Below are 14,258 nucleotides of genomic sequence, written 5' to 3'. Positions count from 1 at the left end.
GGGAGATGTCAGAGGGAGGTTTTTCACCCAGAGAGTGGTTGGTGCATGGAATGTGCTGCCTGGGGTGGTGGTGGAGGCTGATACGTTGGTCAAGTTCAAGAGATTGTTAAATAAGCATATGGAGGAATTTAAGATAGAGGGATATGTGGGAGGAAGGGGTTAGATAGTCTTAGGTGTGGTTTGAAGGGTGGCACAACATGGTGGGCCGAAGGGCCTGTATTGTGCTGTATTGTTCTATGGTTCCATGGTTTCATCTATGTCTGGCTGTATCTATTATCTATCTAAATTTCTGTGTCTCCTATGTATTTAAGAATATTTTAGCTGACTATAACTCCAGTAATTTTTAGGGTAGAGATGTCAAATACTACAGGACATGCATTTAAGGAGAGAGGGAGAATGTTTAAAGGAGATGTGCAGACAAGTTTTTTACACAGAGAGTGGTGGGTGCCTGGAATGGGCTGCTGGGGGGAGTAGTGGAAGCAGCTGCGGTAGTGGCGTTTAAGAGGCTGTTAGATAGACACATGAATATGCAGGGAATGGAGAAGGGAAGTAATTTAATTTGGCATCATGTTCAGCACGGGCATTCTGGGCCGAAGGGCCTGTTCCTGTGTTGTACTTTTCTAGGCTCTAAAACAAATTCTGGTCAAAAGGTGTTTTCTTCCTCTGTACCAGCAACAAGTTATTGGCAAATTGGCCTTCCCTTCTTCCTCCTGCTCCAGCCCCCACCAGGCAGACAGCAGCATAATGTCACAGCAGTGAATCTTCTGCCTCCCTTCTCCAGCGACCCCAGTTTGATCCCGACCTTGGGTGCTGCCCGCGTGGAGTTTGCGCGTGGGTTTCCCCCAAGTGCACCCATTTCCTCCCAGACACCAGCAGGCTGGTGGGTTAATTGGCCACTGTACAATACCCCTGGTGTAAGTGGGTGGCAGAAAAAAAAGCAGGGGGATCAGGAAAGGAGAACCATGTGAGAGTCAATAGGTCACAAGGAAATAAGAAGGAAACAGGACGAATGGGAACGCTCTGCTGGGAACCAGCATACACACGATGGGCGGAATAGCCTCATCTGTGTTGTAATAAGCTGGTGAGAAGCTCCGTAAACTGACTGAGCACAGACGTTCAGATAGCCCGGTGCTGTCCAACTCTGGGGGTGTGAGGGGTGGAAGGAGATTTACTCTGGATCTGACCCCACTCTTCTATCCTGTGAGGTGTGAGGAGCAGAGTGGAGGGAGGTTTATGGAGACACAAGAGAGACGGCAGATGCTGGGATCTGGACCAACGCACAAAACGCTGGAGGAACTCAGCGGGTCAGGCAGCATCCGTGGGGGGTATTGGACAGTCGACGTTTTGGGCCGAGACCCTTCATCTGGACATCCTCGGGATCTGACCTCACTCTCCTGTCCTGGGGTGTGTGAGGGGTGGAGTGGAGGGTTTACCCTGTATCCCACCCCACTCTCCTGTCCTGGGGTGTGTGAGGGGTGGAGTGGAGGGTTTACCCTGTATCCCACCCCACTCTCCTGTCCTGGGGTGTGTGAGGGGTGGAGTGGAGGGTTTACCCTGTATCCCACCCCACTCTCTAGTCCTGGGGGAAGAGAGGGGTGAAGTGGAGGTTTTACCCTGTATCCGACCCCACTCTCCAGTCCTGGGGCTGTGTGAGGGCTCACTCCGTACCTGACCCGGGTTATTTTTTATTTGTCTGCTTCCATTACCTCAGCTTCTCGTCAGGTTTGGGTCTGTACATTACGGGCTGTCTGAGTTTTCCGTACTCGACGTAACCAAGTTTTGCCCAAAGAGTTTCGCCGGGTGAAGTTTTAGGGAGGCCAACACAAGCGAAGTTCCAGCGCCGGTGGCAGCGGGAGCAGGAAGCGGGAAGTCCTGGCTCATACTGAGCTCGGCCCGGAGGGGTGGATGGGGTTTTCACCGCCGAGCCTATTTGCATAGAGCGACTTGTGACAGTCCCTGATTTTTTACCCTGGGATCTTCCTCCTTCCTCCTCTGTCTGAGTCTGAGCGATACCTTGACTGGCCTTCCAATGCAAGGTAGGACAACACACCTGGCCCCACCGCCCTCCCCGGCAGTGGGCTGGGCTGGGCTGGGCTGAGCTGGGCTGGGCGGGCGGGGCGGTGGGGGGAGTGGGCAGCCCATCGGCTGGATCCCAGCGGGGAGCCGAGTGGGCGCTTCCCTCGGACCGGCATGGCGAGGGTACAGCAGGAGCCCAAGTGTTGGCGCTGGGCTTCGTTCCCTGACTGACTCCAGCTGTGGTGCCTGTCCTTGGAGGAAGCTTGGTGTTTGAGCTGAGTTTGCGATTGAGGGAGGGGAGGGGAGGGGAGGTGGGGTGGGGTGGGGAGGGGAGGGAAGGGAAGGGAAGGAGAGGGAAGGAGGGAGGTGTTTGAGGGAGGATTTGCCCATTCACCACACAACAGTAACGAACGTAAAGAAACCAGACTGCTGGAGGGTCTCAGCAGGTCGAGCAGCATGTGTGTGTGTTTGTGTGGGGTGGAAGGAAGGGACGGTCACTGTATCTGGACCCTGCGTCAGGACTGAGTGCAGAGGGGAGATAAAGTGGTTTCTCTGTAGCTGTGACGCTTTACTCTGTACTGTTATTGTTTTTACCTGTACTACATCAATGCACTCTGTACTAACTCGATGTAGCTGCACTGTGTAATGAATTGACCTGTACCATCCGTATGCAAGGCAGGTTTTTCACTATACCTAGGTACAAGTGACAGTAATAAACCAATTCCAATACCGAGAGAGAGAGAGAGAGAGAGGAGTGAGGTAGGGGCTGGTAGGTGACAGATGGAACCTGGAAGGAGAGAGATGGAATAGAGAGATAGAGGCACTCCAACCTCATCTGCTGCATTTGGTGCTCCCAACATGGCCTCCCCTACATAGGCAAGACCAAGCATAGACTGGGCAACCAATTGGCAGAGCATCGACACTCTGCTAGTGGCCATTCCGGGCTCCCAGTTGCCAGCCATTTCAACTCCCCTCCCCATTCCCACACCGATCTGTCTGTCCTTGGCCTTCTTCACTGCCAGGGTGAGGCCCAACACAAACCGGAGAAACAACACCTCGTGTACCAGCTGGATAGTCTACAGTCCAATGGTATGAACGCTGAACTTTCCAATTTCAGGTAACCCTTATCTCCTGCATTTCCCCCCACCCTCCCAATCCACTTCTGGTCCTTCTATTTTTGTCCCCTTTCCCTTATTACCCACCTCCCCATACATCCCTCACCAATAATTTTCAATCCCCTCCCCCTCCTGGTTCCATCCACCTCGTACCCACACATTTCACCCATGGGATCCCCTCCCCCATTGGTTCCATCTTCCCTTCACCTCTCCACAAATGGATCCAATTTTCACCTTCCTTGTCAGAATCCAGCACTGGCATCCTTCGTGTCCCCACCTCTCACTCTCCAGCTTCAGCCTCGCCACCCGCACCTGCCTCCATCTGCATTTCTTGTATCTATCAGCCACCTGCCTCTTGTCTCCCTCCCCCACCCCTCCCTGACCCCCAACTTGCTTCATCTGCCAATCATTCTTCATCCATCCTTGGTCCTGCCTCTGCCTTGGTGCCCCTGCCTCACCACTCCCCCTCTCCTCTTTAAGATAAGATTTCTTTATTAATCACGTGTACATCGAAACACACAGTGAAGTGCATCTTTTCTGGGGGCAGCCCGCAAGTGTCGCCACGCTTCCGGTGCCAACATAGCACGCCCACAACTTCCTAACCCGTACGTCTTTGGAACATGGGAGGGAAGCGGAGCACCCGGAGGAAACCCACGCAGACACGGGGAGAACGTACAAACTCCTTACAGACAGGGACCGGAATTGAACCCCGATCGCTGGCAATGTAATAGCGTTATGCTAACTGCTATGCTACCGTGCCTGCCTTATTCCTTTATTCTGCCTATCTTCCCTCTCCACTCTCAGTCCTGATGCAGGATCTTGACCTGAGACATCAACAATTCCTCTCCCCCCTCCCCCAGAGATGCTGCTCAACCCAGCTGGTGGGTAATAGGTAGAAACGGATAAAGAGTGAGGAAAAAAAGGGGCAGACAGAAACACAAGAGATTCTGCAGATGCTGGAATCTGGAGCAACACACACAAAATGCTGGAGGAACTCAGCAGGTCAGGCAGCATCTATGGGGAAATAAACAGTTGACGTTTCAGGTCGAGACCCTTCATCAGGACTGGAAAGAAAGGGAGCAGAAGCCAGGATAAGAAGGTGGGGGAGGGGGAGGAGCACAGGCTGGCAGGTGACAGGTGAGTCCAGGTGAGAGGGGGAAGGTAGGTTGGTGGGGCAAGGGGGATGAAAGGGAGTGATGCGAGAAGCTGAGAGGTGACAGGTGGAAGAGGCAAAGGGCTGAAGAAGAAGGAATCTGGTAGGAGAGGACAGTAGACCATGGAATAAAGGGAAGGAGGTGGGGAATGGATGGGCAGGTCATGAGGGCAGGGGGACGGGGAAAGAGAAGGGGTGAGGGGCTACAGGAATGAGGGAAAACAAAGGGGGAAGGGGAGGAAGAAAACAAAAAAAGGAGAGGGGGAAAGAGGGGAGGGGTTACCAGAAGTTAGAGAAATCGATGTTGAGGCTGTCACGTTGGAGACTACCAAGGCGGAACATGAGGTGTTGTTCGTCCAACCTGCGTCTGGCCTCAACATGGCAGTACAGGAGGCTGTGGATGGACATGTCAGTGGGAGTGGGATGTGGAATTGAAGTGGCTGGCCACTGCGAGATCCTGGCTGTTGCGGCAGACGGAGCGAAGGTGATCGACGACACGGTTAGGGGAGGGGGTAGTAGACCCAGTAGGTTACGTGTGTGAGTGATAGACAAATGGAATCAGGTGGGGGGATGGAAACAGAGGGGTGAGGTTTGGAAAAGGAGGAGGGTGAGAGAGCCTGGGTGGATCAGGGGAGAGGAAGAGGAACGTGGGGGGTGTGGGTTACCTGAAATTAGGAAATTCAATCTTCATATCATTGGGTTGTAGACTACCCGGAAGGAATATGAGGCATCCTTCTAGCTTGCGGTTGGCCTCCCCGCAGTAGAGAAGGCCGAGGATGGGCAGATTGGTGTGGGAATGTGAAGGGTAGTTGAAATGGCATGCAACTGGGCGCTCGGGATGGCCATCATGGGCAGGACACAGATGCTCCGCAAACGGTCACCTAAGTCTACTCTTGGTCTCCCATTGCCACATGGACCTGTCCATCCGTGGCCTTTTCCACAGCTAGGGTGAGGCCAAACGCAAACTGGAAGAACAACACTTCATATTCCTCCTGGGTAATCTACAACCCAATAGTATGAACAGTGAACTTTCCTATTTCAATGAACCTGCACCCTGTGTTTCTTTTTCTCTCTCCTTCTGATCTGCCCATGTACTCTCACCACCCCCACCTTTTTCCAAACCACCCTCCCAGTTTCCCATTACCTAGTTCCATTCCCCTCCACACCTGGTTCCATCTGTCATTCACTCACACACTTAACCTGCTGGGTCTCCTGTTCCCCCAACTGGTTCTATCTGCCCATCATCTCTCCATGATCTGGTTACACATATCACCTTGCTTCCATCAGATTCCAGCATCTGCAGCCTCATTTGTCTCCACTTATCGCCTTCCATCTCTCCCTCCACTGTCCCCTCCTCCCACCTGGCTCCATTTACCCCCTTTATATCCTCTCCGTTCTACCTATCATGCACCAGCCACTCTCTCCCTACTCCACCACCCCCTCCCCCTCTCCCACACCCCATCACCTCCATCTTCCTATCATCTCACCTGGTCCCACCTATCACCTGCCAGCTCCTGCCTCAACCCTTCCCTTTACCTCTTTATTCTGGCTATCTCCCCTATACACTCTCAAGTCCTGATGCAGAGTCTCGACCTGAAATGCCGACAATCCCCCTGCCTCCACAGATGCTGCCTGACCCACTGAGTTCCTCCAGCGGTATATATTTTGCTCCAGATTCCAGCATCTGCAATATCTTGTGTCTCCTAATTCGTGGATCTACAGTCAACAGTAAACGTTGAACGTATCTGTGATCCTGGATGGGTCAACAGGCCAAGGCTTAATGTGTTGTCCTGGTCTGGATTTGGTCTTGTGGGGGTGTCTGAAAGGAAGTCTCCAGTATTCCCCTGTCCCTCCTTTTTGTGTTCACCAACACCGATTTTATTTTCACAGGGGGGCTGGCGGGGAATGAAGAGGAGGACCTGTTTCGTCATAATGCACGCAAGCAGACTGAGTGTGAAGGCAGCCTAGATTAAGATTAAGAGATTAAGATACCTTTATTAGTCACATGTACATCGAAACACACAGTGAAATACATCTTTTGCGTGGAATGTTCTCGGGGCAGCCCACAAGTGTCGCCACGCTTCCGGCACCAACATAACATGCCCACAACTTTCTAACCTGTACGTCTTTGGAATGTGGGAGGAAACCAGAGCACCCGGAGGAAACCCACACAGACACGGAGAGAACGTAAAAACTCCTTACAGACAGCAGCGGGAATTGAACCTGGGTCGCTGGCGCTGTAATAGCGTTACGCTAACTGCTACTTACCGTGCCTGCAGCTCCCCCTGGCTGTCTTTTTAATAGGTGTGTCAACACAGTGGGGCAGTTCAGCAGATAATTAGGTGCAGAATGTTCAGCTCTTGAAGAAGACCATAGAATTTATTATTTTTCAGAATTAGATTAGCACACATAATCTCGACATTTGGGAAAGAACGTGGATTCTGATGGAAGGCTGTAATTGTGAAACATTATCTCGCCCTCCCTGCCCTTTCCCCTCTCTCTATGGATGCCGTCTGATCTGCTGAGTATTTCAGCTTTTCAGATTTCCAACACCTGCTTTGCTTTCCTTTCTGAACACAGTACTGTCCCACTGGCTAGCCTCAATAATGGCAATCATGAAACTACCAGATTCTTGTAAAACAAATCATCCAATTCTTGCCTGTGTTTGATCCAGATGCACCGATGGGGGTGACATTTAACTGCCTCCTCAGTTCAGGGACATCTAGAGCTGAACAGTGAAATGCTGCCAATGCCAGCTATGTCCACATTCCTTTTACAGCGCCAGCGACCCGGGTTCAATTCCGGCCACTGTCTGTAAGGAGTTTGTACGTTCTCCCCGTGTCTGCGTAGATTTCCTCTGGGTGCTCTGGTTTCCTCCCACATTCCAAAGACGTACGGGTTAGGAAGTTGTGGGCATGCTATGTTGGCGCCGGAAGTGTGGCGACACTTGCGGGCTGCCCCCAGAACACTCTACACAAAAAGATGCATTTCACTGTGTGTTTCGATGTACATGTGACTAATAAAGATATCTTATTTCTTATCAAAGATATTCCTACGAATTAGATATAACTTATTTTTGTTCAGTAATTCATTACACTGTGTGTCAGGAGTCTGTAGGGTGGAGCTTGACCCTCTGCAGTGGTGTAGTGAGAACTATTTTACATCTCCCCAGGTCTTTGTTTCCATTGTCAAAGGGGAATTTATATCAGGAGGGACAAACAGCTGCTGACTCACTACCAGCAATTTAGCAAAGTTGGGATTCACCATTTCCTTGTGTCAAAGTCCACTACGATAAAGCTTGGATGCCAGAGATTTAATACCAGAAATAATAGAGGACAAAGGGTCTAAAATGAATGAGGAACTGAAATAAATTTGCTTTAGCAAACAAAAACGTATTGGAGAAATTAATGAGGCCAAAAGCCTGTAAATCCCCAGGACCTGATGACCTGTTTTGAAGGAAGTGGCTATGGAGGTAGTAGATGCAATACTTGTCGTCTTCCAAAATTCCGTATATTCTAGAATGTTTCCCACAGATTGGAAGGTAGCAAATGTAATTCCACTACTTAAGAAAGGAGGCAGAGAGAATACGTGAAAGTACAGACCTGACATCAGTTCTAGAATCTATTTTTAAAGAACTGGAAGCGGCAGAGAAAATAAAATAAGATTGGGCAGGGTCAACATGGATTTAAGTAAGATCATCCACTTTGGTTGAAATAACAGAAAAGTATTATTTTTAAATGGTGTGAGATGGAAAGGTGTTAGTGTGACTGGTCATGTACCCAAATAACTGCAAGTTAATGTACAGATAAAACACGCAATTAGGAAGACAAATGGTACATTGGCCCTTATTACAAGAGGATTTGAGTACAAGAGTAATTATGTTTTACTGTCCTGGATGTTCTTCCCATCTAAAAATGGTTATGCTTCCAATAGTTTTTTTAAATTATTCATAATAAGAAATATAAACAAAGGAAGAAACAGTGCAAAAAAAAATCTACATTCATGGTCGTTACATTCAGTAGTGTAAACTTTTAAAGAAAAAAAACACAAACAAAGCACCATTGCCACTCATGTGGCAATAGAGGGAGTGCAATGAAGGTTTACTCGATTGACTCCCAGGATGGAGGAGAGGAGAGATTAATTAGGCTAGGCGTACACTCTCTATTGTTTAGAAGAGTGAGAGATGATATCATAGAAATGTACAAAGTTCCTGTGAGGGTTGACTGTGTAGATACAAGGATGAAGTTTCCCGAGGTCAAAGTGGGTGGGGTGGGGGTTTGCAAGGCTCCCTGGAGGCTGTGGTGGGCCAGCCTGGATCCCACACAGATGGTCCCATAGCTAATCGCCTCATGACCTCTGACTGGCTCAGGCCCTCATGTGCAACACAGTTCGTGTGGTCCTAGTGCCCATCCCTATCTTGCATGGACAAATTTTGCCTTTGTGCTTAAACAAAAAAAGAACAGAATAATGCAGGTGATAAGGACATCAGAAGCAAGACTAGGCCATCCAGTCCATTACGCCTGCTCTGGCATTCAATGACTGAACCTTCTCTCAGCACCACTTTCCTGCACTAAATCTATATCCCTTGATTCCCTGAATATCTAAAGGTGTACCAATCACTGTTTTGAATATTCTATTCAAGGTAATATACCTTTTCAAGATCTGAACCAAGATTTAAAGGCTGGTAATGCACACCAAGTCAGTCAGAAAATGAAGAGAAAATGATAAATTAACAATCCATAGAGTGAAAGGGCATTGGAATCAGCCGATCATAAAATAACTATTGATTAAATCCTAATGTGGACAGAGGTGTATCTCTGATTCTGTGACAAGGTATCTCCAGTGTCTTTTGACAGAATTGTACGCACTTAAATCTGTGATTTTTATTTCTATGTTGTTGGTATTCTGTTTGTTATGAACTGTCTGCTTTGCTGTAAGGTGGGACATTAATCATCTACATTGTGTTGCTAGTGGCTTGTGACAGTGCAAATATTATCTCCATGTTTTGCTCATTGCTCTCGGGTGGGATTAATTTGACTTGATGATTATCCCTATTAGGTGTGGGCCATACATCAGGGCTTAAGATATTTGAAAGATATTTAAACACATTTCATAACATTATACCACTTGCGTGGTGTGAATCACTTGTCATGGACCTGCAGAGATTTGTTAACTTCATCCCAAACAAAGGCAGATGAGTCAAGTGAAATGTCCCCAGTGTGTCAATCCCATGTCTTGTAATCCACTCCACAGCAAAGGCTACTAATATTATGGTGTGTCTCCCTTTCAAAGCATTTGATTTAAAGGTTAATATTTTTTAATTTATGTCTGCTTAACCTGTAACTGACGGTGAACAGTGGAGTAATGGTGCAGCAGCTCTCTGGGAGTTGAAGCCTTTCCCTATACTGTGACAAACAGCAGCAGGTCATTAAAACTTTAAAACTTCATTTATACAGCACAGTAACAGGCCCTTCTGGCCCAGCGAGCCCGCACCGCCCAATTACACCCATGTTAACCTACTAACATCTTTTTGGAGTGTGGGAGGAAACCGGAGCACCCGGAGGAAACCCACACGGTCACGGGAAGAACATACAAACTCCTTACAGACAGCAGCGGGAATTGAACCCCAATCGCTGACATTGTAATAGCATTACGCTAACCACTACGCTACTGTGCCGTCATTACTGGATTGAATTTTGTTAATCTCCATGTACAGCCAGTCCTAACAAAGATCAACTGATTATGGTTTAACCCAATGGAGATTCAATGGGATGTCCAGCACCAGTGGTCTTTACTTTTGGAAGCAGCTGATTTCAACACCTAGAAATTTTGTTCCTTTTGCATAGATTGTTTAATCCTGCAGCAAGACTTCTTGAGGAAATTGTCACATGTAGGCTCAGTATATTAGTATTTTTAAGTGGTTTTAGGGCAAAGGCAGGTAGGTGGATCATTGTTTCCCACTGTATGGAGTGCACTGCATGAAAATCTGGAATATATCGGTAATGTTGACCTTGAAACAAGCAGACTGACATAGCAACCCACCTGTTTTACTAAAATCCTTCAAAGAAAGAAACTTGTAGTCCTTACCTGGTCTGGCCTATGTGTGATTCCTGATGCACTGCAATCTAAATTGGCTTTATAAGCTGTTTGGTGCAGTTAGGTTTGGACAATAAATGCCAGCCTTGCTGGCAACGCAAATTTCCTGTGCATAAGCAGATAAAACTGCTACACTTCACTTTCTCTTGAATGTGACACTCAATAGAGGAAGCATGAAAAGGAAGCTCTTTTGTGGTGAAAAATGCACTCCATCCCAGGAGGTTTTTCTGGTTAACTCTTCTTCAGGGCCTGGGTTATTCCTGGAAAGGTGCTTAGAATCTACAACTGTTCATTTATCTCCCCCCAACCCCCCCCCCCCCCCCGTTCCCCAGCCCCCATCTCCCCGACCCTCATCAGAATGTGTCTCTGAAGGGCACCAACTGTAGCGCTGACCTGGCACAAACCCAAACCTCAGCAGTTGCCATTTCTACCACATGGTCTTTTTCTGGTCAACCATCAGATGTCTGACTTTGTTGCGGTTTCTGGGAGTTTGAGTAGTTCGCTTGTGCTAGAAGCACCATATAAAGACAACTGTTTGTTACTTGGAGGAGCTCCTAAACCTCTGCCACCAGTTCTCATGCAGTACGTTGAAACCACAGATGCTGAGGTTCTCTGAGAGGTCAGTGTTCTGTTACAGTGCTCAGCCCCTTTGGTGCAGTGACCCAAAGGGAGCAAGCTCAGATCCCATCACAGCACCTGAGTTCAGTTCAAAAGATCTGGAACTCGATAGCGAAGCTGTTGGATTCTCATGAAAAGGACAACCAGGGAAATTAATGTTCTTTGAAAGAAATCTGCCACATGGCGCAGACTGTCATTCAAAGACCAAAGTGGATGACTTCAAAACCATCAAGCAAACCAAGGATGGGGGGTCCTTACCTGGGAGCTGGGCATCCCGAGAATGAGTGAAGCATACAGGCGGGGAGTGTTCTCGGTATTGTTTTGGAGTTCCCACCAGACTGCATTGGACTGTATCCTCATTGAAGGGTCTGCAGTGGAAAGGGTGAGCAGCTTCAAGTTCCTGGGGTGTCATCTTGGAGGATCTGTCCTGGGCATAGCACATAGGTGCAACCGTGAAGAAGGCGTGCCAGCATCTCCAGTTAGAAGTTTAAGGAGGTTTGGCAGGTCATCAAAGACTCTGACGAACCTCTACAGATGTACAACGAAAACCATTATTATGTAATTTCTGTCTATTAGGTTTGTAATGTGCTGTGCTGCTGCTACAAAAAGCGATTTTTCATGGCACTTATACCCTGGGAGTGTGCGTCCATCATAATGAACTTGAACTTGGATTGCAACCTTTCTTATCCAAACATCCCCAAATATCAATCAAAGCTCCTTCACTCCTGAGCCAAAAGTTAGGTCCAAGTCCAACATAAGAAGAAAAGAAATAGGAGCAGGAGTAGCCCATCTGGCCTGTCGAGTCTGCTCCGCTGTTCAATAAGATCATGTCTGATCTGGCTGTGGACTCAGATCTACCTACCTGCCTCTTCCCCATAACCCTTAATTCCCCTAATATGCAAAACTCTATCTAACTGTGTCTTAAGTATATTGGTATTGGTGTAGCGGCCCGGACCCGCAGGACTCGAACCGCCATCGGCGGGCGCATGCGCGGGAGCGTGACGCAGATTAACCACGGGGTGGGCCTTCCAGCGGGGACCACACGTCACGTCCGCTGGAGAGGCTCTCGGTTACTTCAGTGAGCGTGCGCGCTTTTTTGAGTCAGTAAAGTGTGCTCCAGTCCAGCCTCCGCGTTTCTGCGTTTTCTTTTCTGCCACGTGCCGCGTACGGCTACATTTGGTGACCCCGACGCTCCCAGACGGCATCTGAAACCCACGACATGAATCCCAACGACTCACACAACGCAGTCTCGCTCAAGCTCTTGACTTTCTGGGCTGCTCAGCCCCATGTTTGGTTCGAGCAGGCTGAGGCCCAGTTCAGCATCAGAGGCATTACAGCCTACGCCACACAGTACTACTACGTGGTCAGCGCGCTCAACCAGGACATGGCAGCGCGGATCATCGACTTACTGCACCATCCACCTACAAAGGACAGGCACACTAAGATCAAGGCACTCCTCCTCCGCACTTTCGGACTCTCCCGCCGCGAACGAGCTGCGCGGCTCCTGTGCATGGACGGCCTGGGCGACCGCAAGCCATCCGAGCTGATGGACGACATGCTGGCGCTCATGGATGGCCATAAACCCTGCCTCCTTTTTGAGCAGCTGTTCCTCGAGCAACTGCCAGAGGACATTCGCCTCCTCCTTGCAGGTGAAGATTTCAGCGACCCGCGCAGCCTCGCGGCCAGGGCGAACATTTTGTGGCAGAGTAAGCAGCGGGGAGCGGCTTCCGTCTGCCTAACCATGACCATGCAGCCTAAGTCCAAGACCCCACAACCGAAACCGCCGAGACCCACGGGGGACAAAGACGAGGGTTCGGACCAACGGTGTTTTTACCATCAGAGGTGGGGGTCAAACGCGCGCCGCTGCCGTCCACCGTGTGCCTTCCCAGGAAATGCCGGGGCCGGCCATCGCTAGTGGCTTCGACAGCTGGCCATCACGACAGCCTCCTGTTCCTCTGGGACCGACACTCTGAGCGACATTTCCTGGTGGACACCGGGGCCGAGATCAGTGTCCTTCCCCCCTCAAACATGGACACCCGTACCACAGCCCCAGGCCTCAACCTCACCACCACGAGCAGCACCACCATCTGGATGTACGGCTCGCGTACCATCCCGCTGCGTTTCGGCCCCAGCTGTTTTACCTGGACCTTCACGGTAGCAGCGGTGTCGCGGCCATTACTAGGGGCGGATTTCCTACGGGCCAACCGTCTCCTGGTCGACCTGAAAGGCCGGCGTTTGGTCCATGCCGAGACTTTCCAAACCTTCCAGCTCGGGGAAGCCCAGTTCCCGGCCCTTCACCTGGACTCCGTCACGCTCTCGGGTGACGAGTTCGCCAGGGTGCTGGCAGATTTCCCCTCCATCATCACCCCACAGTTCCCCACTACCGGCCTCAAGCACGGTGTACAGCACCACATTCCCACGCAAGGACCACCGCTGCACGCCCGGGCCCATAGGCTGCCACCCAACAAGCTCCGCCTCGCCAAGGAGGAGTTCCGGAAAATGGAGGAGATGGGGATCATCTGCCGCTCGGACAGTCCTCGGGCATCGCCGCTGCACATGGTGCCCAAGTCCGCAGGAGGTTGGAGGCCCTGCGGGGACTACAGGAGACTTAACGATGCTACAACCGCCGACAGATATCCGGTGCCCCACATCCAGGACTTCACAGCCAACCTCCATGGGGCGGCCATCTTTTCAAAAATCAACCTGGTCCGAGGTTATCATCAGATCCCTGTGCACCCCGACGATGTGCCCAAGACAGCCCTCATCACCCCTTTCAGGCTGTTTGAATTCCTAAGGATGCCCTTCAGCCTCAAGAACGCCGCTCAGACTTTCCAGGGGCTAATGGACTCGGTTGGGCGAGGCCTGGATTTCGTCTTCATCTACCTAGACGACATTCTGGTGGCCAGCAAGTCACGCAAGGAGCACGTGGCACATTTGCGCCAGCTCTGCCAGCGCCTGAGCGACCACAGACTGGCAATCAACCCGGTGAAGTGCCAGTTCAGGCTGCCGGAAATCGACTTCTTGGGCCACAGGGTCAACCAGCATGGAGCCACCCCTCTGCTGGACAAGGTCCAGGCCATCCGCCAGTTTCCCAAACCCAGCACGGTCAAGGCCCTGCAAGAGTTCGTGGGGATGGTGAATTTCTACCACTGGTTCGTGCTGGTAGCAGCGCACATCATGAGACCCCGTTCGGTCTGATGGCCGGCAAGGCCAAGGAGGTGGAATGGGACGCGGAGTCCACGGAAGCCTTCGAGCAGACC

At 50.3% G+C, this 14,258-nt stretch overlaps 1 protein-coding gene across 1 annotated transcript in view; it reads left to right on the top strand.

Moving 5' to 3' along the window:
- The first annotated feature begins 1,914 nt into the window (after positions 1-1,914).
- traf3ip2a (TRAF3 interacting protein 2a) overlaps positions 1,915-14,258 on the top strand; it is a 72,154-nt gene continuing 59,810 nt past the window's right edge. The window contains exon 1 of the mRNA XM_052024198.1: positions 1,915-2,036. Within this exon, the coding sequence (XP_051880158.1) occupies positions 2,030-2,036 (7 nt within the window). The 5' untranslated portion in view covers positions 1,915-2,029. The remainder of the gene's footprint in view (positions 2,037-14,258) is intronic.

This window comes from Pristis pectinata, chromosome 10, assembly GCF_009764475.1.
Source record: "Pristis pectinata isolate sPriPec2 chromosome 10, sPriPec2.1.pri, whole genome shotgun sequence".
Classification (NCBI taxonomy): domain Eukaryota; kingdom Metazoa; phylum Chordata; class Chondrichthyes; order Rhinopristiformes; family Pristidae; genus Pristis; species Pristis pectinata.
The sequence above is the reverse complement of the archived record's forward strand: the minus strand, read 5'-3'. Positions and strand labels throughout refer to the sequence as shown.